The sequence below is a fragment of the Diabrotica virgifera genome, chromosome 5, assembly GCF_917563875.1.
Source record: "Diabrotica virgifera virgifera chromosome 5, PGI_DIABVI_V3a".
Taxonomy (NCBI): Eukaryota; Metazoa; Arthropoda; class Insecta; order Coleoptera; family Chrysomelidae; genus Diabrotica; species Diabrotica virgifera.
Genome location: NC_065447.1, coordinates 21,751,610 through 21,770,931, shown reverse-complemented (window position 1 = coordinate 21,770,931; position 19,322 = coordinate 21,751,610). Strand labels below are relative to the sequence as shown.

General features: G+C 32.8%; 1 protein-coding gene across 5 annotated transcripts in view; it reads right to left on the bottom strand.

The window, feature by feature from the left end:
- Window positions 1-19,322, bottom strand: part of LOC114326911 (coronin-2B) — a 128,256-nt gene that overhangs the window by 10,436 nt on the left and 98,498 nt on the right. For all 5 annotated transcript variants that reach the window (XM_050651306.1, XM_050651307.1, XM_028275372.2 and 2 more), the window contains 3 exons: window positions 16,519-16,683; window positions 8,474-9,026; window positions 1,725-2,023 (listed from right to left, as the gene is read on the bottom strand). In XM_050651306.1, coding sequence (XP_050507263.1) covers window positions 1,725-2,023; window positions 8,474-9,026; window positions 16,519-16,683 — 1,017 coding nt within the window. The remainder of the gene's footprint in view (window positions 1-1,724; window positions 2,024-8,473; window positions 9,027-16,518; window positions 16,684-19,322) is intronic.

Genomic DNA, 19,322 nt, shown 5'->3' with positions numbered 1-19,322 from the left:
TTTTATGCGTATATAATTTAAGTTCTGTTTTGTTTATATACCACTGCTATTTGATATTTTAAATATGATAGATAAAGTGAAGCTTACCATGTTTTTATTTTTATGATATTTGTATTTCATTGATATTTTCATTCCATTTGATGTCTATATCAGTCTAATTTAGTCCTTATTTTATTTACAGCAGCTCTAAATAGTTGGTTAGAGCTCAGACTAAACCATTCCCTTAGATTTCGTAACCAGGAGTTTCGTCTTCTTCCTACATCTATTTTACCTTTTATTTTGCTCTACATAATCAAACGCAGTAGACTATAACGAGGACCTCTTACTATATGACCGAAATATTCAAAAGAACTGCAATATTACTAATCTTGTCTGCCCATGATATTCATAGCATTCTTCAATAACACCAACGTTCAAAAGCTTCAAAATTCTTCCCTTGAATATCCCATATCTGCTATTTTTTGTGAGTTAAATATGTAAAAACATGCCATTTTTTGAAGAGTTATTCCCTCCTGTTGTTTTTTATCTATCCTTTTTGTGTTTCTCACCTTTATGAATGACCCCACCCTTATTCTTCCAGGATTGAGCATACCTCCGAATCACATAGTATATTAGTGGTTTTAAGTTTACTTCGTAGTAATATATACTCCGTCTAATATACTTACCGTTGCACGTCATCCGCGTCATAGCCCGTGACGTCACATGATACTAACACGAAATATTTAGGCGGTAGGTGTGTTCCCTTTTAGAATCATTTTGCCGAGTACACTGGAATTACAGCCGCTAGACATATTTTATTATATACACGTAGAAAAAATATTTGAAGATTTCTATAATGTTAACTTAAAGAAATACACAATAATATGTTTCATTTAATTTGTATAAATGAATTATAAAGCGTTTTTATGAAGCATATTTGTTAGGACACACTGTAACTGTAACCGAACGAAGGTGATATTTTGGCATAAATTGATAACACTTATTTGACAGTTGCGGTATTGACACTTCAGATTTGTTTTTATTCTTGACTGTAAGTATTTGTTGTATTATATTTATTGTTATTATTATTTACTTTAACGTAAGATTATAAATTAATTCTTGTTTTCTATTTCTAATGTTTTTATTTATTTACATTGAATATTAATTTGTTTTATTGTATAATCCACTTCGCAATAATTATGTGACATGTGATTTAAAATTAATTCAGTAATTTTTTGTAATTGGGCAACAATGTCAACTTAGATCTCTGACGTAGATAATGACGTGCAACGGTAAGTATATTAGACGGACTGTAATTCAATATGTATGATACAAATTTGATAAATCGTTTGATCTACAATTTGGTCTCACTGTACCTAGAGTTCGTATTCCCGGTTTTCACTTTAATATTTTTATTTATCTTCTTTGAAACGGTGGATATAATATATTTAATACAATTATTATGACCTTCGGTACTTAAAATGCCGGGCAATCTCTTCTTTCAATTAAGTTTTTATTTCGAAATTAAATATGTAATCGGGAAATTCTTCTTTTTGAATTATCGTTGGTTGTAACATTCTTCAAACGATCTTCTTGTTAAGAAATCTATTTTTGTCTCTGTTAAGTCTTGCCTTTTGCTGTATAGGATACAACAGATTGGATTATTCATTTCATTATTTGAATATTTATCATTTATAGACTATTTTAATTTTATTATTAATTAAGTTAATAAATTTATTACTTACGTCGTTTTCAGTCATGATATTATCCCCGAAGCTATTCACCTCTTTGATGAGACGAACATCTTTATGGTTGTTGATTTCGATTTGACTGAACTTCTGCTGCAACTTTTGGAAAGTTTGATTGTTCGTAGTTTTTCTACTCTTCTCCGTAATGACATTATCCTTCGGTCGGTAATCTATGATAGTCTCCGTTGCAAGGAAAGCCAGTTTCTTCTTGTTGTTATCCACCTTCGATGGTTCGGCGACCGTCTTGATCAAGTTGCGTTGTTTTATAGAGGTTATGTTGAGTTCGTTTTGTTCACCTACGAATATAAAAGAGAAACAATTTATCACTATTATTAAACTCAATTATAACCAAAAAGGAGCATTTTCAGTTATAAATTATACAATCCTGGTAAAAAAAATCGACACTTGCATTTGGCATGTTTTTTTAATTATATAGGTATAGGTGTTAGTAGTTTACACTTGAGTTCATGGTTCTTTACCCGTGCGTCATTAGCGAGATAAAACACATACTTTTTATCTAGCATCATTCTCTTCCACGCATGAAACTAAAGACAAACCAGCTAGCGCCTGTTATTAAGTAAAAACAGATGTTATTTTTATGAACGCTCTAGACTCAGTGCATTGAAAAGAGATAGGTACAAAACAAGACGCTTAGGAATATTTTCAAATTTTAAATACAATTTGTGACGTTTCTGGTGTGTTTACTTTTGTGGCTGTCAGTCTGCTTAATTTTTTGCTGTCTTTTTGTCGAATTTTTGCATTTTGAAGTTTTTTATATTACAAAAACAATTTTTTTCACAACTATATTTATATTGGAGTTTAAAATTTTATGGTAAGTGCATTTTATTTTATTAAGTGACATTAAAGGAAAGGTTGTGTTAAGTTTCCGCCAAAGTGAATGAAATGACAAAACGAAAATCTGTTATTGAATATAAATTGTTTATTTATTTATTAATCACTAATGATATTAAAAAAACTTATTAAGCTACTTCAAATGTAGCTGTAATTCTGCACCAAAATTTTTAAGCAAAACTTACATTTGACATTATATTTATTTGATAACGTCAAATTTTAACCCGTGATCGGAGCAGTAGCTACTTACTGTCTCTTGCTGTTGCGTTTAGTAAATTTGCGACTTATTTCGTATGCTTTAAGTGATGACGTACGGGTAAAGAACCCTGGACTCAAGTGTAAACTGGGAGGAAGTAAACATTAATAATAAAAATGATCTAATTAAAAAAAGACTAATATATAAAAAAGTATTAGTAAAAAGTAAAAAGTATTAATAGGAAAAATGAGTATTTTTTTGCTTGAAAAATGGCTTTGGCAGAGCCAATTAGCCATACTTGTTTGTGATTGATTGCAGATTCATAGTCATAAATTTCTTATTTCATAACGTAAGTAAATACTACAATATTATTTTTTTGATACAACATATTATATTATATATTTTTTATTATATATTTTAATTTGTGGTAATCACTTTTTTTACTTCTATTTTTTTGTTATTTTTTTTACTTGTTTTTTTATTTTTCTTTTCTTTTTTTGTTTCTATTTTTTTTGTTATTACTATTTTATTATAGGTATGTTCTTTTTATATATATTATTTTTTTCTTTTTAATTTTTTCAAAGCAAATTAACAAATTATGCCTTGTTTACAACTTGTATTTACATAATTTAACATGTTTATAAATGAAAAATAAGTAATCCAAAATAAAGTAATAATAACGCAAAAAAATTAGCATTGTTCTAAAAACAAAGCAAAAAATTAAATTTTAATTGCACAAAGTTGGTTGTTCTTTAGGTATCGGGTTTATCGGGTATTAATCTCCTCTTCATCTGCGGAGGATTTCAATACGCCTAGGCATACTTGCAATATTTTGCTGAATCTGTTCTTGTGATATATGTTCCCATTCTTCATTTAACGCTATTTTTAGCTCTTGAATCATTACTGGCAATGGTTTGAATTTCTTTTTAATCTTTCCCCTAAAGTGTCCCATAAATGTTCTAGTAGATTCATGTCAGGCCTACAAACGGTCCAATCCAAAGCGGAAATTCCGACAGTATTTAGACAGTCCATGACGATTCACGCATTATGTGTAGGCGCATTATCCTGCATAAATAAGAAATTATCCCCAACAAAAGGGGCGTAGGAAACAACATTGTCCTCCAGACACTGTCGTATGTATCTGTCTGCTGTTCCATGAGTTCAATGCTGTCAAGAGTTCCATGTTTGATGAAAAGTAATTCGGTACGTCTGTTGAAAGAAATACCTCCCCATACCAAAACACCACCACCACCAAACGGCGTTCCGGGTGAAATACAGCAAGGGTCTCATCCATACGCGTTTCCGTCCACCTGGAGATTGTAAGCAAAAACCGGTATCGTCAGAAAACATTACAAGACTCCATTGCTGAACAGTCTAGTATCTGTGATAGTTCGTAAACCTCATCCTGTTAGCACGACGAGCTACTGTTATTTTTAGGACATGCTATCGGCTTATGAGGACGTGAACCACTTTCATGCAGGACTCTTCTTACAGTTCGTGCAGAAATATGAATTTCTCGAGATTATACCAAACGGCATCCCCCTGTCGCACTCCTCTACGACAGGGAGATGGTATTTCTCCTAAACTATTTACGTTAGCACTGGAAGATGTTTTCAAAACAATGGCATGGACAAACATGGGAATAAACATAAATGGAAAGAAACTAAACCACCTAAGATATGCAGACGATGTAGTAATAATAGCATCAAGTTTTGAAGAACTACAAACCATGCTAACCGAACTAGCAATTGAATCCGAACAAATAGGTCTAAAAATGAATTTTGCCAAAACAAAAACAATGACAAACACACAAGATAATAGAAACGTAATATTAAACGACACCACAATAGAAGCGGTTAATGATTATATATATTTCGGACAGTCTGTCCCGGACAGATAATAAAAATAAATAAGAAAAACCAAAGAGCAGAGGTAAAAAGAAGGGTCAGATTAGCCTGGGCAGGATTTGGGAAATTAAAATGGGTCTTAAAGAATAAAAAAATACAACAATACTTAAAAACAGTGTTTGCCAGTGCATACTCCCAATTCTCACATAAGCATGCCAAACATGGACCTTGACCAAAGCAAACATGGATAAAATAATGAAGACAAAAAGAGCCATGGAGAGAGCAATGCTAGGAGTAAAATTAACAGACAAAAGGCAAAACAATTGGGTAAGAAATAAAACAAAGGTCAAAGACGCAGGACAGCATATAGCCAGGCTAAAATGGAGCAGGTCAAAACGCCAGACAAACGGACAATAGGTGGAATACCACGATACAACAATGGATACCATGGACAGGAAAGAGAGCAAGAGGACGACACCAGATGAGATAAAGAGATGACATTAGAAAGATAGGAGGAACGCACTGGAAACAGAAATCACTAAACAAATGAGAATGGAGGAAACTGGGGGAAGCCTATGTTCAAAATTGGACGAATTAAAGGGCAAAAGAAGAATATCAAACGAGTAGCGACATTAAAGATGGTTCCGTAATGCGGAAGTGTTTAAAAAACGTTCATCATGCTGATCTCTGCACCTTTTTCTGCCTGATCCTGGTCTTCTAGTTCTAGTGTATTCTCCAGGCTGACGATACTTCATAAGAGAATCATGGACGACACTTTTGGTACTATTCAAACAATTTACAATATAACGTATACTGCGACCATCTTCATGTAATTTTCGGGAGTCATACTAACACGATTTGAAAAAACTAACGAACAGTGATCTGAATTTATCATAATAGACGTGAAACTTATCGTAAATGCAATAAAAATGCAAACAATATGTTGCTGTGTAGTAAACAAGATAAAGTAAAGTTTGTTTAGCAGTAAATGGTTGACTTCAATTAATGCGGTCTTAAATATTATTAAATTTATCTGACTTGGCCCATTGTTAAGACCGGTCCGGAGCGATAAGCAAACGAGGTAGACAGAGTAGGTCTTTTGACAATTAACACTGACTAGACGGTACTCCTATAATAAAGCAAAGGATCCACAAAATTTACAATAATTACGACGACAAAAACAAAAAACGGATGTAAAATATATTGCTTTGCTTATATACCCGAAATTAATGTTTTCAAATGAGTTTTAAAATAAATTAAATCTATTTTAATTGCTAAGATTATAGAAAAACAAACATTCAAACATATTTAAATTTTACCTGAAACCGGGCCTTTTATACTATTATCGGTTAACCCAGGATGTTTATAGTCGGTACTATTTGAAGTCAACCATTTACTGCTAAACAAATTTTATCATTTTTTACCAAATATGTCAAAATTTTGTTTCTATGGTGACGCGATAATTTAAAAACATTGAAAGAACCGTTTTTACTTTATCGTACTATATACGTAGTATAGTATAATAGATAAAGTTATAGGATCGTGCAAAAAAAAATTTTTCAGATTTCACTTTTTTTCGACGTTTTGAGTCCCCCTGAGTCTAAAAAGCAAATAAAAAAAACTTGTCGGAAGTATGACGTACGTACGTACGTATGTCGCCACCACCCAGCAAAAACTACCGGACCGATTTTGATGAAATTCGATATGAGTAAGTTTAAGAGAATTTTGTCGAGAAACTAAGCTTTTAAAAAAAACCTCTCAAAGGGGGGCCGAAATAGGGGGGTTATTTAGGGACTATTTTTGCAAATTTTGACCGAAATGAATGAAATTCAACTCAAAGTAAGCTCATCGATAGGTAAATAAAAATACGGAATTTGACATTTCCAAATTCAAAATGGCGGCCAACATGGCCGACCGCCCACCCGACACATTTCCCTACCTATCTAAAAACTTGTTTAAGACAAGTTTAATTTGAAAAAGTCGTTATATAGCCTAAAGATGGGGCTATAAGAAGGATGTTATCGTTTTCAGAAAAAAATACGGGTTGCCTATATTTAAAGGGTCAAAATTTGACATAAATTTGAACTAGATTTTCTCAAAAATGGCTCCAAGGAATTTTTTTATTTCTTGATAAATTTTTGATATCCTATCAGTAAATTGAATGACATTAGTCAGATTTCTTAACACCCCATAGGAGGGGAGTTATGAATTTTTTATAAAAAAATATTCGAGTGCCCGTATTTTCCTTCTTAATAGAAAATAAAATTTGAAATTTTGCAGACATATATGGTACTTTATTATCTATTATCACAATAAATTTTACCAAAAATATGGCTTCCGGTTGAACCGGAAATGAATAAAAAAGTTACGGTAAATAGAAATTTTGCTATAATCTTACGTGTGTCCTCTCTTACGCGATCATAGCAGAGCATTATTGTAGGGCAGTCAATGAGGGTATTTGGCTCCGAATTCCATCCTACTACATTGATGTACTTGATATTTTCACAGTAAGTAAGGAATAGGTCAAGAAACAAAATCTACCCTACATACTATGGCGCTTTTATCTTGGGGCGGTTCCAACTTCTTCAAGGGGGTGGAAAATTTGTTGGTCAAAATAAGCACGGAAGTGGCTAAAGAACTATTTCTAAGCAAAAACTGGTCTATACTTTTTTTTGAGAACTCAATACTTTTTGAAAGTTGAAAATTGGCCATTTTCATTGAAAAATGACACCTTTTCGGACGGATTTTTTGTGAATACCTTAAAAACTATGCATCGAACTAAAAACACTATATAAAACATTTTTTAGATTATAAATAATAAAGAGATTCGTTCCTTCGTAAATGTTCTATTTACAATACAAAAAGAGATATGGTAGGTGAAAATAGTTTGTTTTTTGGTGCATGCTCAAATTGGTGTATTCAACTTGAAATAACAGAGGAACGGTAGGTTTTAGGTGTATAATGCTTCCAACACCTTTTGTAGTGTTTGAAAAGGCCTTTAAAACGAGCACCGTTAAATGTCGGTTACATACAAACTAAGTGAGATATGGTGCAAAAAAAATACATGACTAATATACTTTAAGGAAAAATGAAAAGTATATACATTTAACTCCCCATCCACCAGAATTTAAATGCATTGTTTTTCTTTTGCAATACCTTTTAATATAGTGTTATTTCTACTTTCAAAAAGTTGAACGGGTTTAAAATGAATGGTTTTTGTAAAAAATGTGATCAAATTATAGAATAAATTTTTAAATTTTCTTAAAAATCTTCCTTTTTCTCCATGCAATTTGAAAATAAAAATATTTCACCCCTGAGAAGTGGTGGGAACCTCCCCCATGATAAAAGCGCCATAGTATATAGGATAGACTTTGAATTAGGAGATTGGGCTACTCCCAAAATTTCATTAAAATCCATGCAGTAGGATAGAATTCGGAGATAATATCTTGTTCTTAATCTCGCGCATTGACTGGCGTAATCGAAATAGAATGAAATGCAAATATTGTAAACTATTAATTTCTCTACAAAATGAACTAATTTGAAATGAAAGTATGACTAATATTCTATTGATTTATGCAATAATCTATAGTATGTCCCCGAAATATGGCATCGAACATTTTCTTAAATGCAGAAATTAATGATGCGTAGAACCATAAAATAATTTCAAGTACAGAAGGTGTTTCTAAAATATCAAAATAACGAGTAACTTTGTTATTTTTATAGAATGCCAGTATCTAGTATCATACCGATAATAGATCGGTACGATAAAGTTCTCGGGCGGCCCTTCTGTCCAGCGTTTTATTGTTATGACTTTTTTTGACCAGGAGTGTATTTTGAGGATCATAACTCACCTGTTTTCATGGATATGAGCAAGGGCATGGCATTCTTGCCCCTGATCCATTCCTGAGCTGACAACGCCGGCTTAGGAGCTGCCGTATCCGGGTACAAATCTTCATGGAATTGATCACTTTTGCGAGGTACGATCATACTGATCGGTTCACACAAGCCTTTAGTTGCATGTAACTTATAAAATCGAAAAACTTCACACTGGGCAGTCCTTAGACCTCTCTTTGGCATAAAACCTAACCCTCTTTGAGGATTTCCAGACAGAATTTGGCTTAAGTAATGCACATACGGAGCCTCATCGGTCACTTCGTAGTATCTAATATTACCGTCTCCTTTTCCTGCGAGGTAAACCATGTTGGTGTCGGCGTCGAAGAAAGGAAAAACTACGCCGGAGGAACTGTCAATACTGTCTGTAAAAAGAGGCTGAGATAGATCGGATTCGTCCCAAACTGAATATTGTCGGTCGGAATGTCTTGAGAAGCCGGTGGTTAAAAGTTGACCAGTTGAACCTAAGTAGACCACTTTGCTCGCTTTAGATCCAGCATGGCATATTCCTTCCTAAAACAAGATTTCAAGATTATTTCAATTATAATAGCAGGGGTCACAGCAAAAATGACCACAATATGGAAGGACTGTCAAATTTCAAGAGCGTTAAAGATGAGGTTGATCAACTGCTTAATATTCCCAATACTGACCTACGGACACTGGCGAAGCGTCCATGTAACCACTGTTACCATTGGTAACAGTTAAAAATCTTGCAAATAAATATTTTATGACGATGAATAATTCTATTTACCAATAGAAATATATTATTATATTATGTGGTAATACCGGGTGTCCACTTATATTTTCCCCCATTTTAACTGCCTATAACTTCTAAACGGCTTAAGACAGAAATATGCGGTTTTCACTGAAATGTTTTATTTTAGTAAAAGTTTTGTCTGAATGGATGGAATTTTTTATATCGCTTTAAAATACGAAATAAAAAATGGCGGATTTTTGAAAAAAACTTTGTTGACTTTTTTTTTAATGGAGCACCCAGTATATTCTTTTGTAAATTGAAAGAAAGGTTGTCTATCTAGCGATATAAAGTCTTTCAAAATCGGTTGTCAAATCACTGAGTAATTAATTTTTAAAATGAGAGGTGCAACGTGGATATCACATACCTAAATAACATTACTAAGCAAGTTATGTGATTTCCACATTGCATCTCTCATTTTAAAAATTATTTGCTCAGTCATTTGACAACCGATTTTAAAAAATTTTATATCGCTGGATAGATAAATGACCGTTTTTTCAAGTTTTTAGCTAAATGACCATTTTTTATATCGCTTTTAAATAAAAAAGGGCGGATTTTTGAAAAAAAAAAAGTTGTTGACTTTTTTTATTAAAACACCTAGTATATTTTTTTGTGTCTTGAAAAAACGGTCATTTACCTATCCAGCGATATAAAAAATTTTAAAATCGGTTGCGAAATGACTGAGCAATTAATTTTTAAAATTGGAGATGCAATGTGAAAATCGCATAACATAATATCATTTTGCTCAGTTATGTTATTTAGGTATGTGATATCCACGTTGCACCCCTCATTTTAAAAATTAATTACTCAGTGATTTGACAACCGATTTTAAAAAACTTTATATCGCTGGATAGGTGAATGACCTTTCTTTCAATTTACAAAAAAATATACTGGGTGTTCCATTAAAAAAAAGTCAACAAAGTTTTTTTCAAAAATCCGCCATTTTTTATTTCATATTTGAAAGCGATATAAAAAATTCAATCCATTCAGACAAAACTTTTACTAAAATATGACATTTCAGCGAAAACCGCATATTTCTATCATGAACCGTTTAGAAGTTACAGGCAGTTAAAATGGGGGAAAATATAAGTGGACACCCGGTAGTACCTAACTCAGTAAATAGCCAACAACTCGTAGACACGAAAATATTGGCGAGTTTATGTGACTCAGTTGCACTTTATTATACTCTGTTACCAGACCCATTTCTGGTTACAATGGTTATATACCCACGTTGGCGCTCGGGACCGACTAGTGACTGAAAATTTTGAAGAAGCGACGGCATAAGCGCGCTGTGTATCAGTAGCGCTGTTACCAGATTTAAAATTGGTGACAGTACCTATAAAAAGTGTGCGTGCAGTTAACTATGGATGAATGTCGCTTCTTAATCGATCAACTACTTGAAAAGTAATTCTCCTTGCATAATTTTGAAGACAAAAATGAGATTATTAAAAATGAAAGACCTATTTTAAACAATTTAAAAAAGGAATCAACAAAAGTAGTTCGATATTTTAAATTTAGTTGGTACAGTGAAAATCCTTGGTTATATTATGGTTGCAAGAAAAATATACTGTATTATTGGCCATGTCTTCTGGTTTCTACAGAAAAATGGGTGGACCAGGTTCATGATTTAAATAGCGTTAGATTTTTAAAAAGGAGACATGAAATTTCTCCGTTACCTACATGTAAGATGTATACCCAATTTGATTCAGTTTGGCAAAACAAAAATCAAAAGTTCTCTTAACCAAGCTTTTAAAGCAAGTATTGCTAAACATAATAAGTTTGTTAAAAAAATAGATAGGTATACCCTTAGCACACTTATGTGCCAAACGTATGTTTTTGGGCCAAAAAATAGATAGGTATACCCTTAGCACACTTATGTGCCAAATGTATGTTTTTGGGCCAAACAAGAACTAGCGTTTCGTGGTCATTTTGAGTGCGACGACTCTGACAATCGAGGCAATTACAGGGAATTGTTAACATTAATTGCCAAAAAAGAATTTTGTCAACATCTAGAAACATTTGTTTTTTCGACAGTTTTAAGTGATATACAAAATGATATTATTGAAGCTACACTCACCGGCACAAAATTCCGCCATCCAAAATTTTTGATTAAGTTTGACAATTTATAACTTTATTATTTGTGTTCCGATTTTCAAAATTCCTGCACCAGTTTGTAGGTACATGTTCATATTGTTTGGTATTATTCCGGTAACAAAAAATTATGCTTGCATGTCATTGTACAGGGGTGAAAGGAAGCGTTGTATTTTCTCCTAATTTTAAAAAATTCTGTGGAAAAATGGAATAGCTGATTTTGTTTCATAGTCCTGTCATATTTTCCCGGAGGCATCACCAATATTTTGTTTTTTGAAATATCTGAATATCTATTTTCTTGTAAGAGCTGTACCATTTTTTGTAAGTAAAAACACTGATTAACTCACAATTGAGGTTGGATTAATAAGATTAGAATGGCCCGCATGCAGCTCAGATCTCAATCATATTGAGCATTTATGGGATGAATAAAAAAGCTATTTGCAGTCATCCTAGAAAATTTGGTACAGTTATGGCCCTGGTAGAGGAATATCGGGCTATTCCCCAGACAAGGAAAACACATCTTTATTAGATGCTAAACAAATTGCGAGCAGTCGTTGCTGCAAGCGGTGGACATAACCGCTATTGAATTGTTTTGTTTTGTTGTTAAATTTGTTTTGTTTTGTAATTTTAGTGCGTTTGATATTTTTAATTAAATAAACCTTCAAAGCAATGTTTTTAATTACAGCTCTTACAAGAAAAGAGATATTCCGATAATTCAAAAAACAAGATCTTAGTGATACCTCCAGAATAATACAAAAGGGGTATGAAACAAAATCAGCCCTCCAATTTTTCCACAGAATTTTTTAAAGTTAGGAGAAAAAACAACGCTTACATTCACCCCCGTATAATGCCATCTTGACAAACATTTTTTGTTACCGGAATAATAGCAATTGACATCAATACATGTACTACAAACTCGTGCAAGAATCTTGAAAATCGAAATACAAATAATAAAGTTATAGAACGGTTATAGATTGTCAAACTTAATCAAAAATTTTGGGTGGCGGAATTTTGTGCCGGTGAGTGTATATATACATTTATTTGTACAAATATTATCGACCGTACTGTGTTAAATAGTAATGTTTGAATAACGGCGATTCGGTCAGTTGAAAGAAAACTCTATTTGTTTTAAGTCTCAATATTTCGTCACTATTTGGTGACTTCTTCAGGAGAAAAAACTATAAGAGTAAAAATTTAAATTTCTTTATTTTGAAAATTGATTTAGAAAATGAATTAAAAAAAGTCAAAATAAAATCTGTCATTTTCTAAATCAATTTTCAAAATAATGTTAAAGAAATTTAAATTTTTACTCTTATAGTTTTTTCTCCTGAAGAAGTCACCAAATAGTGACGAAATATTGAGACTTAAAACAATAGAGTTTTCTTTCAACTGACCGAATCGCCGTTATTCAAACATTACTATATACATTTAGCCACATCCTCATTTTTTTAAATAAGATTTTTTGCATCTGGTTTTGGTAACACATCAGAAAAAGTCACGCGTCGCCACTGCCTACGGATGTGAATCTTGGACCCTGAGGCAATCGAAAAGAAGAATTCGAAAAGAAAAAGACGCCACTGAAATTTTCTTTTTGAAACGAATGCTACGAATTCCTTGGACCGATCGTAGGACAAATAATTCAATGTTAAGAGAGCTAAAAGTTAGCCAACGACTCTCCACTAAAGTACATCTCTTCTTCTAGGTTAGTGGTCGGCAAACTTTTTAGCCAAAGAGCCAAATATGAACATTACAACAATTTTAAAAAAATTGGGAGCCAAATCTGCTTGTTCAGCAAACTTTTATTACACGAAATAAAACTAAAGTCCTACTACCTAGTCCCATCCATAACCGCCAAAAAATTAAAACGTGTTTTTTTCGTTTTTTGGCGATATTTTCGTTTCTAATCATCGTAGAAACTTCTATTTTCTTTCGTTTTGTAAGGTTTTATTTCTTACAACACTGTCTTTTTTACAAAATTTTGGCGCAAAATCCATTTTTTAAATGTTGATATGCAGAACCAAAAAGGGAAAGAACAACAAACGTGAGCTTTTTCAGCTGATCATAAGAATTAGGAATACTATTCCAAGCGTTGAAAATAGGGCTTACAATACCGGGATTCCGGGATCCCGAATACCGGGATCCCGGACGATTTTTTCCGGTATTCGATACCGGTATTTATAATAAAAATACCGGTATTTCGGTATTAGCTTAATTTATAAAAAGTGAATTGATGCACAATAAACTTTCTTCTAAAATATTTTTTGCTATTACAAGAAATTATTTTTGAAGATAAACAACCAATTACATTGTAAAAAATATTTATTAAACACTTTTATTACACATACAAGTTAAGTATAGCGCTTTCTAAAAGCGTGAATGTCGTTAATTTAAGGCGAAGGGTTATATCAGCTTCTACAACCAAATTATTAAATTTTGTCTATACAAATACATAAAATGAGTTATATAAAAATTCTTAAATATTTAAAATTAGACTACTTTATTTTATAAATAAGCCGTAAGATTTATTAATCAGAATTCTTTTTACATTTTCAGATTTATTTTTCATTTTTTTGTGTATTGTGGTGTATAAATTAGGCTAACTCATTTTTTAAATTATTAATAATAATTGAAAATATACAGCGGTCTAAATACAGAGTAATCCATATAAAATAGTTGTCACAGTAAGTTAATCTTTGTATTAATATATTTTAAAGTTAAATTAATTTACAAATAGCAAATCATAAGTAAAAGTACTATCCTATTACGTATATGCAAAATTTATCCTAGAATCAAATATATATGGTATGTTAAACAGTAAATGGTTAAGTTCAATTAGTTACCACTATAAACAGCCCGGATTAACCGATAATAGTATAAAAGGCCCGGTTTCAGGTAAAATTTATTTTAGGCTTTATTATGGGAGTACCGTCTAGTCAGTGTTAATTGCAAAAGACCAACTCTGTCTACCTCGGTGGCTTATCGCTCCGGGTGGGTCTTAACAATGGGTCAGGTCAGATAAATTTAATAATATTTACGACCGCACTAATTGAACTCAAACCATTTACTGTTGAACAAACCATACTTAGTTTTTCTATTTGCACATTTTTTGGATCTATCTATTCCTACTCTCTATGTAATGTTATAAACAACATCTACTCATTTCAAAACAAAATATAATAGGTTTCATATATTATTTAATAACAAGTCGATATAACAACTGACGATAGTATAAATATAACGTGTATATTTTCATAATCATTTCACTTATTCATAATACCGGTTTTAATACCGGGATCCCGGTATTTGAAATTTTAAATACCAAATACCGGTATTGAGATTTTGGCTCGGTATTGTAAGCCCTAGTTGAAAATGATCATGTCTTCCTTTTCTCCAATATTTACAATTTAATACGAAGACGTTCGAATTTAGAGCGCCATACCTTCTTGTTCTTAAATACATATTTCAAAGCTATTAATGCAAATGTTAAAAGAAGAAAATTTCAACTCTGTTATCGTAGTATTAAGAGGAATTTTGACAAATGCTAAAGTTTGTAAGTTTGATAAAAGCTACTTTATCAGAATAAGATGTAGGTAATGTTTTTCCTACCAAGTATTTTTTAAGTGAAAATATTGCGCTATCCGTGGATATTTGTGCCAGAGCAGCAACTAAGGAGCCAAAGAGCCACATGCGGCTCCGGAGCCGCACTTTGCCGACCACTGAGGTCATCTCCAACAATTATAATACTTTGGATATGTTATGAGAGCAAACACAGAAAACATGGAAATTCTCAATAAACAAGGTAAGTGGAAGGACGAAGATCACGAGGAAGATCCCCAACAAGTTGGATCGATCTAATTACAGGAATATGCAAAAGACCTATGTATGAATTAAAAGAAATGACCAGAGACAGAGATCTTTGGAGACGGACAATACACGACATCACGTCGACCACTACACTCCCTCCGGGGGGTCAGGATTGAAGAGAGAGAGAGAGAGCTGGAGCAACTAAAATGTCTCAAGACCATTTAGCCCTGATGAGACTTATTCGCCTTCTTCACGTCTGTCTTTTTTTTTCTTTTTCTTATTCGGAAAAGAAAATCTGGTCAGATATATGAAGGCTAATAGACTCAGATGGGCAGGGCATGTGATAGGCAGTAACGACAATCGCCTTATAAATAATGTGATCTGGGAAAGGCCAGATGGAAGAAGGTCTGTAGGACGGACTAGAAAAAGGTGGAAAGATGCAGTCAAAGAAGATCTAGAGAAAATGGGAGTGCGACAATGGGAATTAGTGGCACAGGACCAACAAACATGGAAGTAAACGTGGCAAAGACTCACGAATAGTTGTAGCGCCATTGATAATGATGATGACGTCTGTCTTTCAGGAGGAGTGTGTTAATCTTAGCTTAGAGTAAACTAATAAGATTACAATCTCAAGACTGATAGTCAACATCTGCGACAGAGTGAATGTAACAAAATGAAACCATAGAAACCAAAAAATGTCTAGGATAAGCTGTAAATGGTAAAAAATATGTAGATTTACAAATGATGTTACCCACTAAAAAGAATCAAGAATATAACAATCAAGAACAGCCTTTTTGAAGATGAGGAAACTTCTGAGTGGCCAAAGACTCAATCGGCAAATCCGATGTTGGATGGTAAAATGTTATATCCACCTATTCTTCTTTATGGTGCCAAGCTTGGACTGATAATAGAAATTAAATGACTTAATGAGAAAGCTGGAAGCTTTTCCGATGTGGCTTTTTAGGAGAATTTTGAAAATACCATGGACCGATCATAATGAAATGTTGCACAGAATGGGAAGAGACAGAGAACTTTTGACCAATATTAAAAGGAGAAAGACAGCATATTTGGAGCACATACTTAGAAATGATAAATAAGATTTGTGGCAGCTGATTGTAAAAGACAAAATCGAAGGAAAAAAAGGTCCTATACCTTTGTGATGACTGGACCGGGTTAAACACAGAGACATTTTTAAGAAAAGCAGAAGATAGAGACTAATTTCCAATGGTTAGAGTCAACCTTTATTAGTGAAGTCGACACTAGAAGAAGAAGAAGAAAAGTAATAGTGACCTAGGATTTTACTGTCGTTATTCTAGTCTAGTGTATTAATTTTCGTAGGTATTTAAAAATCCTTACCGTTTTAACAATGCCACTTCTTGGTTCAATAATCCTCAATTTTTTATCCTTGCAAGTCGTAGCCAGCAAGCTGCCGTCTCTGTTTAAGGACATGGAATGTATGGCATCGTGATGGCAGTCGATCACGTTTATGGCTTCGCCTTTTTCTATATCCCAAACAATAACCTACAATAGAAATACAAAAACTTAAAGACATAATTAAAAAACTTTGTTGTAATTGCTATATTTTAATGATTATTTCATTCATAGGAGATTCTGACCAATAGAAAGCTACAGAAATCTGAATTAAATCGATAATTTTTGATAATCTCCCGTCGTTAAGTATATTACGTCAGATGTCCTTCGTTGCTACGAAAAAATACATTCAGTGACATTAATGACAATTAATGTTTTAAAAATTATAAAAGTGATGAATTCAATCGTCAAATATTTATAAAAACTGTGTATTTAATGGTACTTACATAAAATAATCGCAACAAATTGCACTCGACCTCTGAAATTAATATAGAATTTTTGCTCTCGTGACACTTTGACATAATTTCACTCGCCTTCGGCTCGTGAAATTAAAACTGTCAAAGTGTCACTCGGGAAAAATTCAATAATTTCAGAGCTCTTGTGCAATTACTACTGAAAATTTAAAAATCAAAATGGATTACATCAATGTTCAAAACGTTTTCGGACGTATCAGTCCATCTTCAGTGAACGTAAAAGAAAGCAAGTTATCCCACTAGATTAAATACGAAAAACGTGGGTGAAATTTTGACTGTTGGAACACAAGGTCCCTACTTGAAAAATAAGGTTATATGTACATCTTGGTCTGCGAATGTCAGCCAACTGATCAAATTATTTTCGGCATTCAGACTCAGTTGGCTGATATTCTCAGACCAAGATATAAATATAATGTAACCTTTTTCGAGTAGGGGCCTTGTGTTCCCGGAAATCCCGGGGATTATCCGATATTGATGATGATCATCATCATCATCACGTAGCGCTGCAACCCTGGATGGGTCTTGGCTGACTGTACAACTTTTTTCCAGAAAGATAAGAGGGAAGTGCCAGATACATAATTCATTATTAAAATAACAATAGATAATTATCTATACATAATATTTTAATAATAGACAATTATCTATTATTATTTTAATAATGTACACTCACCGGCAGAGAAAACGGACACCCCAAAAAATGGGTCATTTTTAATGTCTTGTATTTCCTAAACCTGATGCCCGATTTCAGTAATTTTTTTAATATGTTATAGCCTTATTCTTTATCAATATCGCTGTAATAATATTGTTGCTAGACAGGTACATTGTCATTGTATACAGGGTGTACGAATCAAACTGTGTTTTTTCTCAAACTTTGGTACACCCTGTGGAATGTGCTAGCTTTTATAAAATACTAAAATTAAAACCCAACTATAGCCACAGATTTTCTTAACATTCTGTTTTTTTATTCATTCGCTTATGTTGGATAATAAAAAAGTTAGGCACTTTAACAACTACCCCTGTTTTTCGTCAATACAGGGTGTTTTTCAGCAAGTACGGCAAGCTTTAAGGGGTAATTCTGCATGATAAAATAATGACAGTTTGCTTTATAAACTTATGCCCGCAAATATTTCGTTTCTGAGATAGGGGGTGTTGAAATTGTTCTTACAAATTGACGATTTATTTATTGCTCTAAAACGGTTTGTGATATGCAAATGAAATTTGGTAGATTTTAAGAGCTAGTTATTGCGCATTTTTTGGCATACAATTGAGAATTTTATATTCACCATTGGCGTGCATACGGGATATATCTAAAATATTTATACCCGTATGCACGCCAATGGTGAATATAAAATTCTTAATTGTATGCCAAAAAATGCGCAATAACTAGCTCTTAAAATCTACCAAATTTCATTTGCATATCACAAACCGTTTTAGAGAAATAAATAAATCGTCAGTTTGTAAGAACAATTTCAACACCCCCTATCTCGGAAACGAAGCATTTGCGGGCATACGTTTATAAAGCAAACTGTCATTATTTTATCATGCAAAATTACCCCTTAAAGTTTGCCGTACTTATTTAAAAACACCCTGTATTAACGAAAAACAGGGGTAGTTGTTAAAGTGCTTAACTTTTTTATTATCCAACATAAGCGAATGAATCAAAAAACAGAATGTTAAGAAAACCTGAGGCTATAGTTTGGTTATAATTTCAGTATTTTATAAAAGCTAGAACATTCCACAGGGTGTTCCAAACTTTGAGAAAAAAACACAGTTTGATTCGTACACCCTGTATACAATGACAATGTACCTGTCTAGCAACAATATTATTACAACGATATTGATAAAGAATAAGGCTATAACATATTAAAAAAATTACTTAAATCGGACATCAGGTTTAGGAAATACAAGACATTAAAAATGACCCATTTTTTGGGGTGCCCGTTTTCTCTGCCGGTGAGTGTATTAATAATGTATATAATTCTGTATCTGGAGGATATATGAGTTAATAAAAAATGGAACCAACAAACTATTCGAGATACTAACAGAAGTTTTCAATAGGCACTTGCATGGAGAACCAGTGTCACAAAGTTGAAAAGAAGGATGGATTACATCTATCCATAAGAAAGGAAATAAGGAAGATTGCAATAACTATCGGGGTATAACTGTTACGAGCACGATTAGCAGATTATATGGAAGAATTATAAAAGAACGTATATGCGAAGAATACCGCCCTTTTGAGTCAGAAGAACAAAACGGATTCAGAGCAGGACGATCCACAATAGATATTATTTTCTGCTTATCCCAAATATTCGAGAA